Source organism: Mauremys mutica, chromosome 4 (genome assembly GCF_020497125.1).
Source record: "Mauremys mutica isolate MM-2020 ecotype Southern chromosome 4, ASM2049712v1, whole genome shotgun sequence".
NCBI lineage: Eukaryota > Metazoa > Chordata > Testudines > Geoemydidae > Mauremys > Mauremys mutica.
This window is the reverse complement of record NC_059075.1, coordinates 25,175,764-25,196,105: the sequence shown is the minus strand read 5'-3', so window position 1 is coordinate 25,196,105 and position 20,342 is coordinate 25,175,764. Positions and strand designations below refer to the sequence as shown.

The 20,342-nt window shown below is 43.0% G+C and overlaps 1 protein-coding gene across 6 annotated transcripts in view; it reads right to left on the bottom strand.

Annotated features, from left to right (window-relative positions):
• Positions 1–20,342, bottom strand: part of BCL11B (BAF chromatin remodeling complex subunit BCL11B) — a 101,196-nt gene that overhangs the window by 69,376 nt on the left and 11,478 nt on the right. For 3 of the 6 annotated variants that reach the window (XM_045017025.1, XM_045017029.1, XM_045017028.1), the window contains exon 2: positions 17,687–18,055. In XM_045017025.1, the coding sequence (XP_044872960.1) occupies positions 17,687–18,055 (369 nt within the window). The remainder of the gene's footprint in view (positions 1–17,686; positions 18,056–20,342) is intronic. The other 3 variants (XM_045017026.1, XM_045017030.1, XM_045017027.1) reach the window with 1 other exon arrangement.

Sequence of the window (20,342 nt, the reverse complement as noted above, 5' to 3'; positions counted from 1 at the left end):
GAAATATCATTTTGATCGCAGAGTATTCCCACCAGAAATTTAAAGGAATCATAACATACAAACTTTGATTCTGTTTTATTTTTCCTCCCGTTCTGAAACTGATCAGGCATTTCTGGACTTAGTAAAGCAAAGGAAGAAATTAATTTGGCTTCTCAGGACATGTGGTTGTTTACAGTAATAATCTACTGTGAATAATGAGCTCAGTTAAGGTGTAAGAACAAAGCCTGAGTTAACAGGCGCTGTGCAGGGAACTGAGTTGGGACTGGGGATATGGAATTCACCGTCTCCCAGCAATGAACAGGGCACAGCCTTCCAGTGTGCTGTGTTCCCAGCCATTGACTTCAGCTTGCTCCCAGTATCACCCCTATTCTGCACCAACCTGTTCAGAGTTACTATGTAGCATGCACCAAAAGCATGTGCAGGAAATGGATGCCCCTCTGAGTGGCCACTCACCTTATGCTCTCACCCCAAAAAGCTCGCCAGGTAGAAAAGGCCTCATAGGAGCCTCCATCCTGGGGTGAATATTACAATGATGGATTTTTAGGTACGCCTCAGAAATTCCTATTTTCATCGAGGGCCTGATCCTTCTCCCACTGAAATCGAAGGTAAAATTTCCACAGGCTCCCATGGGGGAAGGGACAGACCGTCCAGTGTGACCACAGAATCGCATTTGAGGCCTTGGCGGGAAGGAAAGGAGTATTTTTCTAGTTTTTCAATCAAACTGAGGGCAGGTCTACACTTAACACAGCTGCACCACTGTAGTGCTTCAGTGAAGACACTACTACGCTGATGGGAGCGCTTCTCCCAACAGCGTAGTTAATCCACCATCCTTGAGAGGCAGTAGCTATGTAGACAGGAGAAGCTCTCCCGTCAATACAGCACTGTCTATACCAGGGTTAGGTCAGTATAACTGCATCGCTCAGGGGTGTGGATTTTTCACACCCCTGAACAACATAATTATACCAACATACATTTCATAGCAGAGACCTAGCCTGAGTAAACTCACGAGGGCGCTGACTCATGTGAAGCTCCCATTGGTTTCAACAGTAACTTTGCTGGCATAAAGGACTGCAGGATCATGCCCTACAGTTAAAATAATCTCAATTCCAAATCAGTGGGAGCTTTGCCTGCATCAATTATGCAGCACTGGGCCCACAGTCTGGCATGTTTGGGCATCTCTAGAGGACGTAGTTCACTGACTACAACAGAGCAGCACCACGGATGAATATAGCCCCGTATGTCTTTGTGAAAAAGGGACTTTCCTTCCACTTCTAGGGTGTGAGCCCAGGCCCTACCCTGCGGTCTGTACGCAGGTGAAACCCCTGTCAAAATCAGTGGGAGTGTTGCCTAAGTAAAGACAGACTGCAGGATCAAACCTGCCATTTGGAATCCAAAAGAAAATGGAATGGCTGTCCCCGCTCATATCCCTAACAGGTACAATAACAAAAAGAAAAGCAACCCGCTTCCTCCACAACAGCAGAGCATACGAGGAGAGGATGGAGTTGAACTCAGTTAAAATAAAGGCTTAGTCACCTTTTCCTCACATCTGAGAGGGTATCTGGAGGGGAAAAAAAAAAACACTGAAATGATATCCGTACCTATTCTGATGGGGGACAGGGAATGACTAAGGGAAGAGAAAAATGTCTGGTTCCTATTAGTGCTATCTCCAGTCCTTTCTCCTTCACAATCACAAATAGTTTGCTTTAAAAAAAAAAAAAAAGCTTCTGTAATATATGTTCTGATTTCCTTAAACTGATCTCACAAACTGCTAGTATCTAGTTCCATCTCCCCACACTGCAGGTTTTAATACCCATATTCTACATCCTAATTTCTTTGGGCGGGAGGTAGCTCAGTGTCACTGGGGAAAAAAAAGTCACTGGGTTTTGCAATCCAGCAGCTTACTTGGCAGAGCAAACTGCCGGTTGGCATAATCCACTCCTTTGACAAAACTACTATTTCTGGGCACTCACTCAAAAACAGGTAGGAAGCAAATGCTGAGAAATAAGGAAGTAAAAACAGCCAATAGATTTTTCACTACCAAGAACGCCAAGAGTAAACATGATTTATTTAGCTGTGTTTAACGTGTCTCTTCTGCACTAGACTGCAGAAATCTGCTTGCATTTAAGGAAAGAGGGGGGGGGCAGTTGTGGAGGCATAAAAAGGGAATCCATTACAGAGCTTCGCTAGTACTTTCTGAATTGTTCAGTCACACAGTTTTATTGAGTACAAGTATTTTCTAACCCAAAATATATTCATGTGTCAGAAGAAAGCAGCACTAATCTGCTGTTAATTAACAAGCTGCTGCTAACAAAAGATGAAGGACCCAATTCATACAAACAATATTTACGTGGGCGTCGCACGATTTTACCACAGATCTTTTCCTTCCCCCCCCCCCCCCCGTCTCCCTTAGCACATGAATTGTGGGTATCTACAGTGCAGGAATCCTGACTCAAGCTTTGGACCAGTGTACGTGGTTGAGGTGAGAATCCCATCCTGCACCTGCTGAACTTAATGGCTAGATTCCCAATGTTTTCAATAGAAGCAGGATCTAGCCCACGACTACAAGAAAAATTATTGTGTATGGGCAAAGTATTCCTTTTTTCTTTGACTGCAGAAGGTGCCGAGTGATAATTTACTTAGATCCTTATTCAATTACGTAGCAGCAACCATCTTTTGGCTTTGAGCCCACAGCAGCAACAATGCTGTGCCACTGAGAAGTGACACATCAAGCCCCCTCCAGCAGTCACTCTATACATGTAACCAGCGGAGGGGCTGAAAGGGGGGGGAAGGAGAGAAAAAGGTCTTAAACTTCAGTCTGTGATTTCACCTGTGTTCACGTGTGCTGGGGAGGTGTGTGTGTGGAGGGGGGAATGTTATGTTTTCACAATAACAGTACTAAAAGCTGGAGGGATATGGTCTTGCTGCTCAAAAATAGCAAAACATGCATAGAGGTGTAGCAGTGTGAGCACAGAACTGAAGGCCAGGAACTCCTGAGGTCTAATCCTGTCTTTGACACCCACTGCCTTCACTGGCTTTGGACATGTCACTTTTGGTACTGAGTACCTGCAGCTCCCATTGAATTTCACTCATGTGGGGGCACCTCTGAAAGTCAAGTCATTACCATCTTTCTGTCTCATCTATAAAATGGGGATGCAAATCCTTTGCTCACATAGGCATCATGATTTGTTGATGTTTCTAAAGAGATGGAAGGGAAGAAGCACCATAAACTCTGGTGCTCGCTAGATGTTTACAAAAACGTCCCACCCTTGCTCCATGGACCAGGGACAGCTCTAGTGCAGATAAAGGACCATTGGCCTCCGGTGTTTTAAAGCATAAGGCCATGTAATCCTGCTCTGAGCTTAAACTGCTGGGGGCTGTATGGAGACCTCTACACTAGAGCTTCCATCACTGCTACCACTGGTAGAACTGCCCGGGTCATAGAGACAGTGGGGAAAATCGGCAAATATATCCTAGTGGCTGCAAGTGCTCAACAGCGATATTCAAGCATGATTTTCAAAGTGCAAAGGTTCCTACCTAACTGCATACTGGGGAAGGTGTTTCTGCTATGAAGGCACTCTGCATATTAGTTACCATTTCACCCAGAAGAGTCATATTGTTCTCTCCAATAAAAAACAACCTTTTCTGGGAAATACGCATCTCTTGCCCTGCAGGCTTTACCTCTGCACTTTAACCCTAATTCCCTAGAACACTCCTTTCTCTTTGTTAAATTCACCATGGATCGGCCAGCTCATTTGCTGGGTATCCTAGCCATACCCCATCTACAGCAGGCCCCTCCCACTTCCTGGGCTGCACAGACTACAACCCCAACTCCTCCAGGCAGACTTTTTGCTGGTAGGGCCCAGAGCCTGTGTTTGCACAGGCAGAAGTATATGAGGGAAAACAGCACTGAATATACATTAGTACATGCTGTTGCACAAATCTATCCCCCTCTTTGCATACACAGCATCTCTGGAGGGCAAACCATCTTTACCACTTCATCAAATCAGTTCAAGGGAATCTAGAGCAACATTTATAATGGAGCACAGTTCTGAGTCCTCTCCTCATTCCCTCTGTGAAATGCCAAAAAATTTTAAACACTGATAAATGTATTATTTTAAAGTCCGAGATACCATTTTAAGAAGATTTTCAGAAGAGCCAACTAGCACAGGATAGACAGACAGATTATTTTGCATTTCTCCCCTAAATAATACAGCATTCCAGATGAGCAGTGGAGACAATGGGAATCAGTTCCCAAGTATCCCTAGAGAGGCACTGAAAAAAACAGAGGGACAGAATGCAGGATGGTACAATACCACCCCCACGTAACTAATGCTATAGTTCTCGATCCCTTTGAACAAATCGGAACCTTTGATGACAGCTGTACAGGCTGCAACGATATAAGCACTTAGATGACAAACACTAACCCTTCAAACATAAAGAAGTGTCCTTGTTCATGACCTCTTATGACCATTTCTTTGCATTTTTCCCCCCTAATGAATATTTTTAGTGAATTTTAGGGGTCTGATCCAGAGCTCTGGAGACTGAAGTCCACAGGAAAGATCCAGCAAGGACAGCATCAGGCAAGACTTCCTCTGCCAACGTACCCTGCTCTAGAGGGAACACTGATGGATAATTTTTGGTGGTAAATAAATCCCAGTAAATAAACCAGATCCTGTACAGTATCAGTGAAATCACATAATGCCTCTTTCAAGAAAAACTCCCCCATGCAATTAGGCACCTTTGATCAACTTCAAAATGTAAAATAAAGCACCTCTTCCTAAACCATGAACGCTGCAAAAATGGGGTAGGGTTTCTGCGGTGGAGGCTGGGGGAAGGGAGGTGGGGGAGGGGAGATTGGTTAAGTGATTTATCTTTTTCTGCAAAGAAACCCTGTGCCATAAACATTAATCAAACACTATATTCTGCCTTTTAGTCTCGAACAATTATGAGTACAGTTTTGTGATCTTTAGCCATATTTACTGATATTCAAAGGCAGATTCTATCTTGTTAGATTGTTATAAATGGGACCCCAGGGAATCAGCACATAGGCTGAGACAGATGTGAAAGCTTTCTTAGAGTTTGTGTGTGTTTGACTTTCCAGTGCTGAAATTATAAATGTTTTATAAAGAAAAAAAAGCCATCTTCAGATTTCTCTGCCAGGTCATTAAACAGAGCAGTCCTTAGACTAAAAAAAGTTCAGTTTTGCCGAACTTTAGATTTTGAAGGTTAATTGTTTGTTAATAAATTTTCAAGTGTGGTTTACATGTGCTTGCCATTTGTAAACTTACAAGTTTTAAGAGACAGAGAGAGACAGAAAACGTCTCTGGTTATACCCCATAAAAATAATTTTAAAAAAAAACCACACACAAATTCTACCGTGTTCTCTCTTAGTTAAATGCATTGTGTCTGGTCCAGACCTGTTTCACAATATCATAAAATAGAGACATGCTTCCGACACTAGACTTGAGAAGCTGTCACATTAAAGGTAAACTTTTAATCTGCTATAGGCAAACAGTGTACCTTTTTATTTCCTAAGGAACAGCTTTGGAGAAATGTTTAAACAAGAAATTAAGAGCTTCACTGTAAGGATGCATACAGGGGATTCAGAAACTACTGTTTTGGGGTGGGGGGGGAGGCGCATTCATCCTGGTCTTTTATTTTCTTGGGATACTTTTAAGAACTTAAGCGTGTCACAATTTGCAACACATTAGTCCTCGGATATTTGTAATAGCATCACAGGTTTTTCCCAAGGGCGCTTAAACATGGTGGCCCACTACACCTTCCTTATCTACCCCTATGCATTTCCCACACACAGTCCACTTGGGCTGAAAATACGAACGCAGGCCAGAAATCCTGCAAACACTTAATGAACATGCTTAGCCTTATGCACAAGTAATCCCAGTGAATTCAATGACGCTGCTCACCTACAGAAAGCAAAGTGCACGCTAAGGATGAAACTGAGGCCCCACTGGGGCGGATGGCAAAGTTCCCATTGACTTCACGAGGGTCAGATTTTCACACTAGCGTCGTTGCAGGATTGGGGCCATAACCATTTTAAGCCGCCTTTCTGCAGTTGTCCTTCTGTTGCTGCTGTTTTGACCTATGCCCCTTTCCCACCTCGAGGCCCCTCTTTAAGAGCCTGCCATGCAGGAAACCGCGCTGTGACAGGAAACATCCTTTGCAGGTAGAGCTGAAAGAAACTATTTCACCCCGCTGCATGCGTCTGAATAAACTAATTAAAACATGGGAACTTTGGGTCCAAATGCTGCCGAGAAGCAATCGCTAATGGGAGTTGATGTGAAAGGGGAAGCCCCAGACACTTACAACTAGCTGTGGTAAAACAAGAGGAGGCAGAGAATTCTGGTTTTTTAATTTAAAGACATTGCTGCACAACTCAGCCCTCAAGTGGTTAAAACAACGAAGCAGAGAAGGGGGAATCGCTGCTGAAAAGGGGGGAGGGGGGAAGCAGCAGCAGCAGCCGCCGCTTGCTGCCTAGGAAGCAATGCAGCAGTGCTGCGAAGAGGAGGCAAAAGTGAGCAAACCAGCTGAACTGCCTGCAGAATTAATCAGTAACAAAGAGGCCGGAGCGGCTGGCGGGCCTCAGCCCTTGAACCTGGACTCTGCTCTATAAATTTCAACTTGGAATGGCTCTTTACTTGATGAAAGACAGGTTGGCACTGGGCCAAGTCTAGCTACCACCATGGAGTGGGGGGGGGGGGAGGGCAGAAAGAAAAAGAAAACCTTCCTCAGGAAACTTCGCTTCAGTTTCAAACTCTTTTTATGAGCTAGTAACAGGGCACTCGGGGGGGGGGGGGGAAGGCGGTTCAGAGGGGGAAAATTAGCAGAGAGTCTTTTTAATGAATAAAACAAAACAAGTAAATGCTCAATTCTGATCTGGATTTGTCTGCACAGAATAATAGCAGCTATAACAGAGTACTTCAGGGTTCCTAGCCAACAATTCAAATAGCAACCTTTACAGTTATGTTAGCCGGCTACGGGTTTGACTCTGAAAATAATAAATGTCTTAAAAGGAGACTGGCAGTTGAATCCCTGTTTGCTGTCTTACTGTATCCACTCCTCCCCCATCACCCCGCCCTGTTTAAATGACCAGTAAAAAACATCAGCTTGGTGTAAAAATCCAGATGAGTCATTTATTAAATAACAACATTTATTCTTTTTTTAAATGTTCCAAAGGGAAGTACATAGAGAGAGAGCAAACTGGAACGCTCCCTCCACCAGCCGCCCTTGTGCATTGCAAAGGCAGTTTTCTTCATGATACCTTTCCACTTTGGTGTTTATAGAATGAGAACAGACAAGGAGTGGGCTGGGGAAGAGGGTGGCGAGGAGAAGAGGGGGAACTGTCAAAGTGGAAAGAAAGAAGAAGAACATCTATTCAGAGGCCAGACGCACTGACCAAGGTCAGCTGCAGAGACACAGCCCCCTTGCAGCAGCTGTGCAATTATGCCCAAATTATGCATGGCACCGAGCTTCCAAGAACCTGCATGGTGAGGTTGGACAGGAGGATCTAGGACAGCAGGAATGAGGTGTCTAATGATTTTAATTGCTCTGCAAGTTTCTAAAGGCTAGATTAGATGCTCTCTAGCTAGAAAAGGGTCTGATGCGCCACACTGTTTGCAAGAATAAATGCGGATAAAAGACCCTAATGAGAGAGAGAGAGCGGTATGGTAAGTGCCACCCGTGATCAAAAGGTGAAAGAAAATATCAAAATAAAATGCAGTACAATCAGCTGAGAGGGGGGAATGATTTCTTCACAAAAACCAGCTGCTAAAGTAAATTAGCTTAATTACTGGGGGAAAAAATCCTCTTTTTGCTAATGTGTTCTTATGGAAGTGCTTGGTCCTGTAATCTTGTCAAGGATGCAATAGATAGAAATACCCTGCTCTTGCAAAGGGGACAAGGATCAACAGCTTGGTCTTTTCCATCTGTGACTTTCATGACCCTGCTGAAAGACCAACAAGCAGTGTCCCCCCTTTCTCGCTCAAGAAATATGCTAACGAGCACAAGAACACAATACTGAAGGTCCCGAGATGTTGGACTCAGCAGTGGTTAGTGCTGAGCATGCTCGGATATTCTGCAAAAGCAAACATGCAAAATGCAAAAAGAAAAAAAATAGCAACCACCAAGAAACCACTTCACATCTGCCATTAAAATTATTAAATTTCTTACAAGTGGCGTCTCCTCCCAACTTCCTCACCCACCCGGAGCCTTCCAACATGCCAACTGAGAGCAAGAATGCTTTGCTTCTGCTGCAACCACATTTATTCCTGTTAAGGGGTTAACGATTCGTTTCCACTACTTCTCTCGAGAAAACCTACAATGAAAACATTGGCTCACGAAAGCGTTCTCACTGCCAGAATGCCACAGCGCGAGTGAAAAGTCCGTTTTGTTTTCATTACATCTCTGGGATTTCCGGCTTAGCTCCTGAGCTTAGACACTAAGTCCCCAGATACCCCACCCACTTTTTCTAAAGATTTATACAGCACAGCCCACCAATTACCAAGGTGGGAGGGAATGGGGACAAGAAGTGATTCTAAAGACGGATGCTTTGGGTGAAATCAACGTGTCCGTCTCTCAAACTGCGAACCACCCAGTTTCTCTGGGGCTCTGGATTTTATTTCCAGCTTTGTCAATTAAGCAACAGCATTTCACATATATGACTTTTTTTTTCCTTCTGCTTCTTGCTCTCCCTGCCCCCAACTCCCTACTCTCATCTACATGCTCACAGGTCTGAAATTCAACCTAAAATCAATGGCCTCTGAGTGACATGAGATGACATGACAGAGAAATCTAAGTCTTCCTAGTACAAAATGTATGATTATTTCATGATTTCTAGCGACAATAGAAAAATGTTCCAATCTCAGACACCCTGGGAAAGGGCAACCTGTGTCACAGCTGATTTGGTCACAGTGTGTTTAGGCAGCACAGGTTCAAACATGGACCGAGAAATCACTACAATCTTCCACAAGACACGATGGGAGCCCACTCTTGTGGTACCGCAGTCCTATCCCGCAAAGGCAAAGGAGCATCTATTTTTATTTACTTATTTATTGTAAAACCATAACCGTGGCTTTTATTGATCATCCATCATTCTCAAACAATCCAATAATTTGTACTCGCAGGCTGGCTTTTCTACAATACAAGGTGCGCATGTAAATGTCCTTTCCAACTAGGGTTTCAGCGCTGCCTCTAATTCCTCAGCAAACTCACTTCTACAGTGAATACTCCACTAATCATACAAAGTATTTTTATTATTATTTTCCATGCAGTAACAAATGCCATAGCAGGTTTTTATAATTACCGGGCATGTCTTTATTTTGCAATGGACTGGTTTTTTGCAGGAACATCAGGAAAATGACTTATGATTGGATGACCAGCACTTGTTCATCTTTTGCCATCATATTGTCATTAAAAATCTATCAACCTGTCAGTAGTAATAATTATCAGACATGCTCACTCGTCTCACACACACGCCCTATATAACTGCAACAGAGGTCCCAATGAAGGCAGAGAAACATTTTAATGGGGGAGATTTTGATTCTGCTTAGTCCTGGGCAAACCAGGAGTCATTCCACTGAAATCAAAAGAGTAATACCAGTGTAAAGCTGATGTAAATGAGGGGGATTCTAGCCCACTGCTTTTTTTAAAAATGTGCAAATGCTGCTCTGACACCAGCATCACAGAGGATTTACTCAAGATTTATATCAGTATCAGAACAGAATTTGACCTCCAGTACTGTACGACCTTCTTCCAACTTAAAAAAAAAATCACATTTCTGTCTGAAAAAGTTTTACCTAGTATTGTCGCAAGATGACTGTAACTGAAAGAGATTAGAGGGAAAAATTATATTTGTTCCGATTTTTTCAGTTTTTTACTTTGTGCATTTGACAGCATGCTGGGCTTGAGTCACTGCTCTGTTATCCCACTCAGTTCAGTGTAACAACACTGGTTTCAACGCAGTTACCCTGTTGTGAATGTGGAGTAGTACAGTGATGTACCTGCCCTTTGTGAGTAATCATTTTCACTGTTCTTCCTGACAAGTCAGACAGCCACTTTCCCCTGTTGTTTGTGTGGGTCTATCATGATGCAACAGAAGACAAAAACATTTACGAAATATAAGAAAATGTGATTATAAAACCACAAAAATTGGCAGGGAGAATCTGAGGTGGGTGTTTTACCTGAAATTACTTTTATTTATTTTGTCTAGATTTCAAATTGATAGACAGCAGCATCCTTTTAAAAAAAAAAGTTTCTTCCAAAATATCTAAATAGCAAAATTTCACCCACTTTGGGAGAAATGTTGCACCATCCAGGCTAAATCCTTCTCATCTTTCTCAGCAGTAGCCCCTACTGAAATCAAGAGGAGTCATCGACAGAGTAAGGAGAGCAGGATTTGGCTTCCTTGTTTGCTTTGATAGGAAGGACTACTGGCAAAAACACAAGATAAACCCCTGACACGGAGCACAATTCACAGGGCAGGGGGTATCTAGTCTGTCCAAGGGATAGTTGAAAAACAATAACCAAAGACTACATCAGAAGTGCCAAACGGGTGCGGAGAAGTTCAAGAAAGGGGAAAAGAAAAGGTTTCATAATAAGCGGGTTTCTCACCTTTAACTCTTCCCAGGATTCCTACACTTGCTGTTGTGCCTCTGCAGGACACTTTGTATACTGACAAATAAACAAGAGCCGTTATTTCTGTGATTATCTGTGCTGGAGCTCTGTGTATGTATCTCCTCAAACACCTGCCCAAGGCACTATGCCTATAGTGATGCCATACAACTGCACATGTGTGTGTCTAGCTAAGTGTTAGATGTGTATCTGTATATGTATTTCTTTGCAGGTTTAGAATTAAGGGACACTAGGTTAATCTTTCTATTTTTCACTCATGTTTTCCCCTTTCCTGGCCAGTGCTAAGTCCACCTTTCACTCTCTGTTCCCCTCTCATCACCTGGTCCCCGACCCTCAACACAAGTTATAGTTCACTCCTACCCTATAAGTATTACCATGACTGTGGTTACCAGCCGTATGCTCTCCCGTTGCAGCCTATTCCACTTCAATAGCAGAAAGTAGCTCAAGAGCATCTCTGAACTTCCCCCATTAGCTTTCCTGTCCCCTCCAGGGACAACTTCTGCATTGTGTTTAGAAGTGGAAACTCATCCATCAGGAGAGTTGCAATTCCTGACTAAGCCAATGGCAGTGTAAACTGAACCAGGCAAAAGGTTTTATACTATTGAGCAGCTAACCTGCCAAAGAGGAACCAATAAGAAATCTATTCTAGAAACACAAGACTTGCCATACTGGATCAGATCCAAGGTCCATCTAACCCAGTGTCCTGTCTCTGACAGTGGCCACCACCAGACTGCAGAGGAAAGTATAAGAACCCCACAACAGGCAGATGTGGGTTAATCTGCCCTCTCACACAGGCATGATTCTGGTCTCTCTCAGTTAGAAATTGGTTTAAACCCTTAATGCTGTAGTATATTTCTGCAGTTGCTATGTGAGAAATTCCCCTCCCAGAATTAGTGTGTACAGCTTACAGATGAGTGGAACCACAGTTATGGCCCTGGGGAGAGCCAGGAATAATGCAGGCAGGCACTGTGCAATTGTTCTCACTTTGCTGTACGAATGTACCGCAGGACTGATTTTCTCTTCTTCATTTTGGACTAGAGAGACTCCTCAACATGCTTTATTTTGCACTCGTTTGGTGATGTGCACAAACAAGGATGAGCTCATCCAACTTGTTTTTCCGCCTTGTGACCCAAGTCAGGGCCTCCACCGAGGTCTCCAGAGGCAAAAGACTTGTTCTTTAAACCATTGCAACACTGCACCCACTGCTCTCATCAGGTTTGGGGCTGATAGGGCTGGGGTGTTTTGTTGTTTCTAAGGGGAGGGAAGGGTTCTGTTTTCCAATGTTAGATATGCAAATTAGCAAAATATATTGATAAACGTCTGATAAAATCACAGCGCCTGATTCTGGTCTCACAGCAGGGTAGATCAAGGTAACTCCAGTGACATCATTGGAGTTACACCAGGGGGAAATGGCAAAAGTGAGAGGAGAATCAAGCCCGTAATGTTGTCTCTAGAAGCCTAAGGAAAAGGCTCTTACAGTAAGCTGGTTTTCTTAGGCCCTCATACCATTTCGGAAGCCTTTTCTTCCTGTTTAACACTGTTTCTAGCCATCTCCTTTCCTTGCTCTGATAAATTATCCATGCTACAGCTACTGTACTGAAGAGCTACTGGTGGTGGGATCAGGTGCCACCGCAGACTTCCTAAAGAGAAGATCAGCCAACGCTGACTGGTTTCCAGCGCCGTATGCCAGCTCAGTGTTGCTCAGACCACCTGTTCCCAACCTGTCTGACATCACGGGCGATCAAACTAGGATTTCTCAGCTTGCATTTTCCTTTGCTGGCGTACTAAGACATGGTGACGGCTGGCTGAGTCCTATAGTTAATATGGGTGCACGGGCCCATAATGGTACATTGTAAGTGAATGTCTCAGACTAGACAGCAATAATAATTAGCTGTCATGATTTGAAAAAAGGATAATCCATGCCATTGAGTTAACAATCACTCACACAACACACATGGATTTAACTAATCTTAATTTGGAGAAAAATAACAATTCTAAATATATCAAATAGCCTATTTCATGGCAACCTGCGGCAGTGTTTATCTCTGGCTTCCAGCACATGCCGGTTATTTAGTTTCTCTACAGGCAGTTTTACCATTTAAAAGCCTGAAATGCACATTCGTGGAGCAGGAGTTGCAGTTAAATCCCACATTTTACAGGGAAGGTTTTTTTTTTCCACCTTGCACATCTAGTTCGAGTCCATAATGGATGGAACCCAGCACTGGTGGCCTGAACTGGATGGACAAGGAATTCAAATGAACTCTTACTCCCAGCACTGTCTTTGCAGAAATTAACTCCACTGTCCTAATGAATTTCTGCTGTTGTTTTGGAAATGTCTGGCTCCTGGTCTACACTTGTGAACTAGAGACAAAAACCACTGAACCTATCCAAGGAAGGCAAGACAAGCTACAGAACGCCACTGTAGTTCTCATACTTCTTCTAAAACAACTGACATTTATAAAATACATGCAACAGTGATTGACAACTCCTAGCTAATGCACTGGCCTGGCTTCATTTTGTTGTGGAACAATCTGAAGCATCTGTTAATACAGTGCTTTCTGCAGGAGAACGAGAATGGGTTTCCAACAGGTTAGCCAATTTAAAATAAAAAAATATTTGCAGAATAAACCGCCCGTAGTCAGGTCATGTCTTTACATTGGCCATGTAACATTCAAAAGCATATCTTATAGACGGCTTTTGTGATAACGAAAAGAAAGCTCTTTGATCAAATGAAGTTCGGCCTAGCAAATTACAAGTTAAGAGAACACTACAGACTTCAGTATCAAAAGGTCTTTAAAATCTAATCCTGATTCAGGAGACAAAGTTACCTCCTCTTCTATGGCAGTCCAGAAGTTCTGGATTTGTGTTATACACACACACACGCACACACACACGCACACACTCTCCTGCAGATCCTCAGGATCCACTTGTCTCTTTTTACTATGCAAGTATTGTAAAGCCACCAGTGATGTGGTCAAGTAGGATTCATGGAGCATATTAAGTGGAGTCACACCTGGCTTCAGATGAATGCTGTGAAGAAAGAAAGAACGAAAGAAAGCTATCCATCGGTCTATCAAAGAAAGAAGAACTCGGCTAAATCATGAAATGTTAAAGAACAAAATTCAGGGCTTTGGCAAATGAGGCCGTGAATCCAGCTGGAAATTTGCAATATGGAACCTTGTAACCCAACCATTCCAAAAAAGAAAAAATCTCACTACTACGGAGCACCCTGAATTGGGATTAAAGTTTTACAATGTGCTGCCTCCCGGCACTCCGGAGGAAACACCCACGCACGCAGAGAGTAAGAGGGTTCTGTGGCTCAGCCAAGCTCGGTGCTTGGTTTACCTTGGCTATGCTCAGCCACGGAGGGCTGTAATGTCGTGCAGCTTAAGTCACGCAGCAGAAGGCCACACAAATCATTTTGACTGAACAAGAAGGTCTACGAAAACAACACGGGATCAAGGAGAGTAGCTGAAACCTATTTGAGGGCAGCAGCGGTGGCAGCATATTTCAGGAAGCCGGAGTGGCGAGTGGGTGATTTCTGGTTTCTCTCTTCAAATATAAAGACTCAATTATCTTTGAACAGCTTGCTTTACACATGAATTGACACATTTATTTTACAATAAATAACTGAAAGTTATCTATGTTTCCTTTACTGTTAATCTACACAAAGAAATAATAAACAGAGCTTGTCTACAAAAATGCAACTACTGCAGTCCTCAGAATTCAATTAAGCTAAAATAATTAATGCTTCCGCCATATTAAATTACTTTATACATTTGAGCCACTGAAGTTTTTATTCTTTAATCTTTTCCTTTTTATTTAATAAAAAAAAAGTTTTGTTTCAAAGTGTGTGTGGAGGGAGGTTGGTTAAGAGGGGGGGAAAAGGAGCATGATTTGCTGTTAAAATGTAATGGTCTCCTTTAGCTGACACAGCATGTAGAGTGTTTTGTGCCTTTGATTAAAATAGCATTTTAAATGCTTTGAACAAACATATCTCCCCATACTTCTAAGGGATTATTTTACATATTTCTTGGTGGAATAAAAAAATTCATTCTTCTTGTCACAGTGCAGAAGGGCTAAGAATATCTTTCGTCACATATAAAGTAAAAATACTGTAGGCTGCTGCATTATTACCAAAAAAAAATTTAAAAAAACTAACGGGAGGGGGCAGGGGTAGGGGAAAGCTGCCTTAGAGATTAAGTTTCCCTTTTATGAAATCGTATTTAGCCTCTTTTTTTAACAAATCTAACAACAATGCTCTACAGCCTCTCACTGGGAAATACCTTTAATGTTAAATGCAGATTCTGATTTTCTTGGCTAATGCAGAAAGCCTTTCTATTGAAATATAAATAAGGGCCCTGGTATATCCCACTAAAGCCTTTCCAGTGAATGACTTCTGTGGGTTTTTCATGGCTACCCTCCATGGCTGTAATGTGAGGCTTTTATCCTACTATTGAAAACTATCCTCTGCTATTAAAAAACATAGAAGGACACCACCTTTTTATCTGAGAGTTCAGTTCCTAATTGAGAAAGCATTATTACTGCAGTATTTAGTGGTGAGTCCCTATCTGAGTGCAGTGCAGAGAAAATCCCAATCAATCTATGAACCCCTTTTATTTTTGTAAATTCAGAATATCCCATACACATTTCCATTTGATCTTCAGGTTCCTGTGAAAGAGATAAGGAGCTCTGGATTGGCTTGCTTCTTTTTTTTTTAATTCCTTTTACTTATGTGTGAGCATTTTTTCCCTCTGCGGATCTTCGATGTGTCAGTGTCCTGGCTGCCCTGAGTTTGGCCCAAAGAATAGCCAAAGCATCATGAAATGGTGCACTAGGTTCTGGTCTGGGATTGGCCAACGGTGTGTTTTAACTATGGATTACATTTGGGCATGACGTTTGGCAACGTGCAGCTACAGAAAAGACTCTAGGCCCAATCTTGTCAAGCACTACGCACCTCCTGCAAGGTGCCAAATGCCTTCAACTCCCATGGAGGTCGATGGTTGTTGAGAATGCTCAGCACCTTGCAATATGGGTTCAGTGGCTGCAAAATCAGGTGCCAAGTGCACACTTTGAGCTCTCTCTTGCTCCCATTACAGTCAATGCCTGAATCGATTGATTTCAATGGGATCTGGCCCTTTAATAAGTTATTAGACCACAAAGAAGCCCTATCTGCCAGAAAATGCATGCACAAGGGCGTCTTGGAATCATGGGAAACGGGTGAGAGAACTACCACAGTGCAACCTGCTCATGATGCTGCCACTTCTGACGCCCAAAAAACTGCCACCTTCACATGCTCCACCTCAAAAGCCAACGCACTCTTGTGAGGAAATGGGATGAGAGCATGTTCTGACTAATCACATTCCAATGGGAAAGACAGAAAAGTACCTGCTCAAGATCTAATTTGGGGGCTAAGTGCATTAATTGAGGGGGAGATGTGTGTCTGTTACAGTGCCTCGCTACGGAGCCTGGCTCTTCAGATTATCTGATAGAGACTCATGTGTTTAGCTTTGGAGGTTCCCCGATTCGCTCTCCAGTGTCAGCCAAGATAGCAGCTATCGCAGGGCGGGCGGCATAGCACACACCAGCAGTGGTTACATACTTCCTCTCAACAGAGGAAGCTCATCTGGAGCATCTGATGCCCACACCAGTTCAAATCCACTTATGTAACAGCAGACACCAAGGCTTGAACCAGCAGCCTCCACTGCTAACAGCATAAGTCTTTGTAGCTCAAACTAAACAGACAGCCGCTATAGCTAGCGGATGTGACCGACACACATTTTCTGTCGATCAAGCCCCGCTGAGGACACGTAATACTCACTGACCAGTGGGGTTGCGCTGTGGTCACTAGCAGAGAAGGGATACTGGGTCAGCGGATCTGATCCAGCATGGCAATTCCTATGGAAGCCAGCATACTCAAAGCAATAACCACATCCTGTTGCTCTTCGGTATTGGATGGAGAAAGTGGACTCCACCAAGAAGACAAGTTTGACTCAAGATTCCATGCTCTGATAGTACAGGAAACCCGCACACTAAGAGAGAGAGCAAGTCACATAACTGTCATAAGCAGTGTGTGCTTAGTAACCGAGGAAAGCATAGGTGCAGAGCAAAGGAACGGACTATATACTTGATGCTATAGGAAAGATTTCCATGCCGTGTGCGCTGCAGAAAAGGTTTCAGAACAACTCATCCAGGTGGATACAGTCCCCTGTAATGTCCCGGTCAGTGAGACCGCTGGTGATCTGCTGAATAAGTGCTGGCCTTGGGGCAGCTTTAACCTACCCATCCAATTTCTCCAAGAAATCCAATCATTTTAGAAAAGAAAATGCCTGTAATCTGCTCTCCCAGACCAGTGCGTGCTTGTCTCTACTTTCAAAAACTCCTTTAGGGGCATGCTTTTGAATAGCTCCCTTTCTTACCGCCTAAATCTATGAAAATCGAGGATTTACAGGGCATCGGTAAACACAGCCCCAGCAACAGGTCACTTGGATAATGAGACTGAAATTCACCCCATTGCAGAGGGAGTGAGGAAGGCCCTAACACCAGGTAAGCCCCACTTTATTCCTCACGACCAAATCCTCCCCCCATTAAAATCAATGCGAATATTGCCATTGATTTCAATGGGATCCAGATTAGGCCCTTTCCGCAGGCTTTAAGTGTTCCGTAAGGCCTCTGCCCTGGGATGAATTTCCCGAGTGTGTCATGTTCTGTTGTCTTTCCTGGGTAACTTCCGAGTTGGGGAAGACACCACCAAAATGGCCTCTCTGACCCTGGGCCCTGAGCTTTATTTGTGTGTGCAGGCTGTACCTACAGCTATCCCAGAAGACCAACTTCAAACACTGAAAACAGTCGTGTCTCCCTGACAGCTGGCCCTTCACAGAAAGGTGTTGCCATATTAAAAAATTGGTCAATATTATTTCCGCAGCCCTAACTAGTGAGGTTGCTCCAGGCAAATGGCTCCTTCGTTTCAGAGCACTTTCTAGAGGGCTTGCTTTAAAAGATTACCTAGGTAGTTGATTGAGTGTAAAACATGCTGTACCTGCAATGTTCTCCTGCTTGGGGCAAATTCCTTTTGTAGGCGTGAGAAGACGGTCTTCTTCATCGGGTGTGACTTGGATCCCGATTTCCACTGGCTCTGACACTTTCCTGAGCTCGGAGCGGGACGAGGGGGGAGGGCTGCTCTTATCCAGGCTCTTTTCATAGCAGACACCACCAGTGCCATTGCACTGTTTCTTCTTGTGCTCTATAAAAACCAAGATGTCTCCCAGGGGGAAGTTCATCTGACACTGTCCACAGGTTAACAAATCGGGGTCTGTCCCACCTGGGGCGATGCTGATGCCGCCCGGCTCCGCTATTGCCAGGCTCTCATCTTCGTCGGCAAGCACCGTTTCCACATGGTCAGCCTCTGCTTTACATGGACAAGAAGAAAGAGGGAAAGGGGGTGGGGAGGAGAGAGAGATTGGTTTGAATGTTCATAGAATCTGAATGATGCACCATGAGGTCAGCCAAAACAGCCTGATTGTATCTTTCTTTTCTTTTCCATGTCTTCCTCCCCTCCCCAGAATGATTTCAATATATTTTGCAACCAAGACTGTCGGTGAAACAAAATCATAGACTGACCTGGCCTAGCTTTCCTGACAGCTCCTAACTGCTGCCAGCACTGCAATAATATCAGCAAAGAGCCATTTTGCAATGCTCAAGTTTTGTTCTGAAAGGGTTACGTTTTTGTCCCATCTTCTCATTCCTACTGCATCTCCCTGCCAACCAGCACAGACCCACTCCAGCAATCCTTATACACTCAAAACTCTCACTTGACTACCATGGGTGTTTTGGGTGCTTTGAGGAATGCACAGTTGGGCTTCCTATGGCACATACTTATCCAAACACATAGACAGCAGCAAGGCTAAGTGGCAGCCAAATAGCACTGGTTACATTAACCTACTCAAGTAAGTAGGGTGATATGGCCTGTGATGAGAAGTCAGGAACTTTTCAAAAGCCTTTGCAGAGAGAGAGAGAGAAACTCACTTATTTCCATGTAGGAATATTAGCTGAACTTTAAATCTTCTGCTCATTATTCTACTACCAAATTTCGGGATGGCTCTACAAGTTGCAGAACGTTTTCTTATTAAGTTGATAGAGAATTAAAGTGTGTGGGTTTCAAATAATTACCTTAAAACCTTCAGCCTCAGAAAATATTTCTTTACCCGATCACCCAAGTCAGTTTCGAAGGAACATGTAATTTCTATTAGTTTCATAATCAATCACTAAGTATTCTAAGCCAATTAATACATCTAAAATAATTGTAGTTCACAAACCTCTTCTAGAGCAAAATATTTTGGTTTTTTGTTCTACAGCCGAACTGACAAAACTCACAAACCTTAGTCTTTACTCAGGTAAAAATCTCCATTGACTTTTACCTGAGAGAATTTTACCTAAGAAAGGAGTATAGGATTTGGCCCAAACAGTACACAGAGAACTAGCAGTATGTAAATCAGTAAGTAGAGAGACAACACTATTGAATCTGGAGTAGGCAATAGTAGGGGGAAAGTTCTACATTAGCATCAGTGCTTTGTTTTTCAGTTTCCTGGAGAAGGGAAGGCGTACAAATCTCTCAAAGCAATAGGTAAACAACATGTCGTAATATAGAATTGGATCCTCCTCCCTTGAAGTCAATGGGAGTTTTGCCCAGATATATAGCAAACTGCAGAAAAAAGTGTACAAAAAGGGATGGCGGAACGGGAGAAATATGCTTTATAGCTAGGAAGTTACTGAACATTCTGAGCCACAGAAAAAGAAGGAGGCTTCTCCCCTGCCTTCTCCTTACAAGATAAATTGCTGATTAGTACCTCCACCAGCTGTATCGCAAGTTGCATCAGGATTCACTACCAGCTTAGAGCAATGGTTCTCAACCAGTGTAGGGCACATCAACTCATCTAGATATTTCCCTAATTTTACAACAGGCTACATAAAAATCACTAGCGAAGTCGGTACAAACTAAAATTTCATACAATGATTTTTTTATACTGCTCTATATACCATGTACTGAAATGTTAGTACAATATTTATATTCCAATTGATTTACTTTAGGATTACGGTAAAAATGAGAAAGCAAGCAATTTTTCTGTAATAGTGTGCTGTGACACTTTTGTATTTTTATTACTGATTTTGTAAGCAAGTAGTTTTTAAATGAGGTGTAACTTAGGGGTACCCAAGGCAAATCAGACTCCTGAAAGGGGTACAGTAGTCTGGCTTAGAGTATGCAAAGTGAGGGGAAAAAAACATGCTTCGTATATCTACGGTAATAAGAATAGGCCTAGCATCCTATGAAACAAATGTCTGAGCAAGTCACATCCTATCGACAGAAGATATATAATATAGGGCTTTGAATTTACTAACTTATAACAAAATAAATCTACGAGGTAACTAAACTCTAGGCATAATACACCTTCTGAAAACGATTAATTACTTCCCCCCCCCTTAATCTAAGTTTAAAAGGAGTTTGAAGACAATGCTACATAATTAATTTACCAATTTATTTTCTGAAAAGATGCTATGCCATAGTGAATATGTAATCATAACCCTGTGCTGAACAAAGATTGCTGGGGAGAGAGTGAATTTCTGTGAACAGTGTGTCAGAATGCAAAAGGTAATTATTTAGTGCTTCTGTTCCCATTAATGATCTAACATTGAGCAAT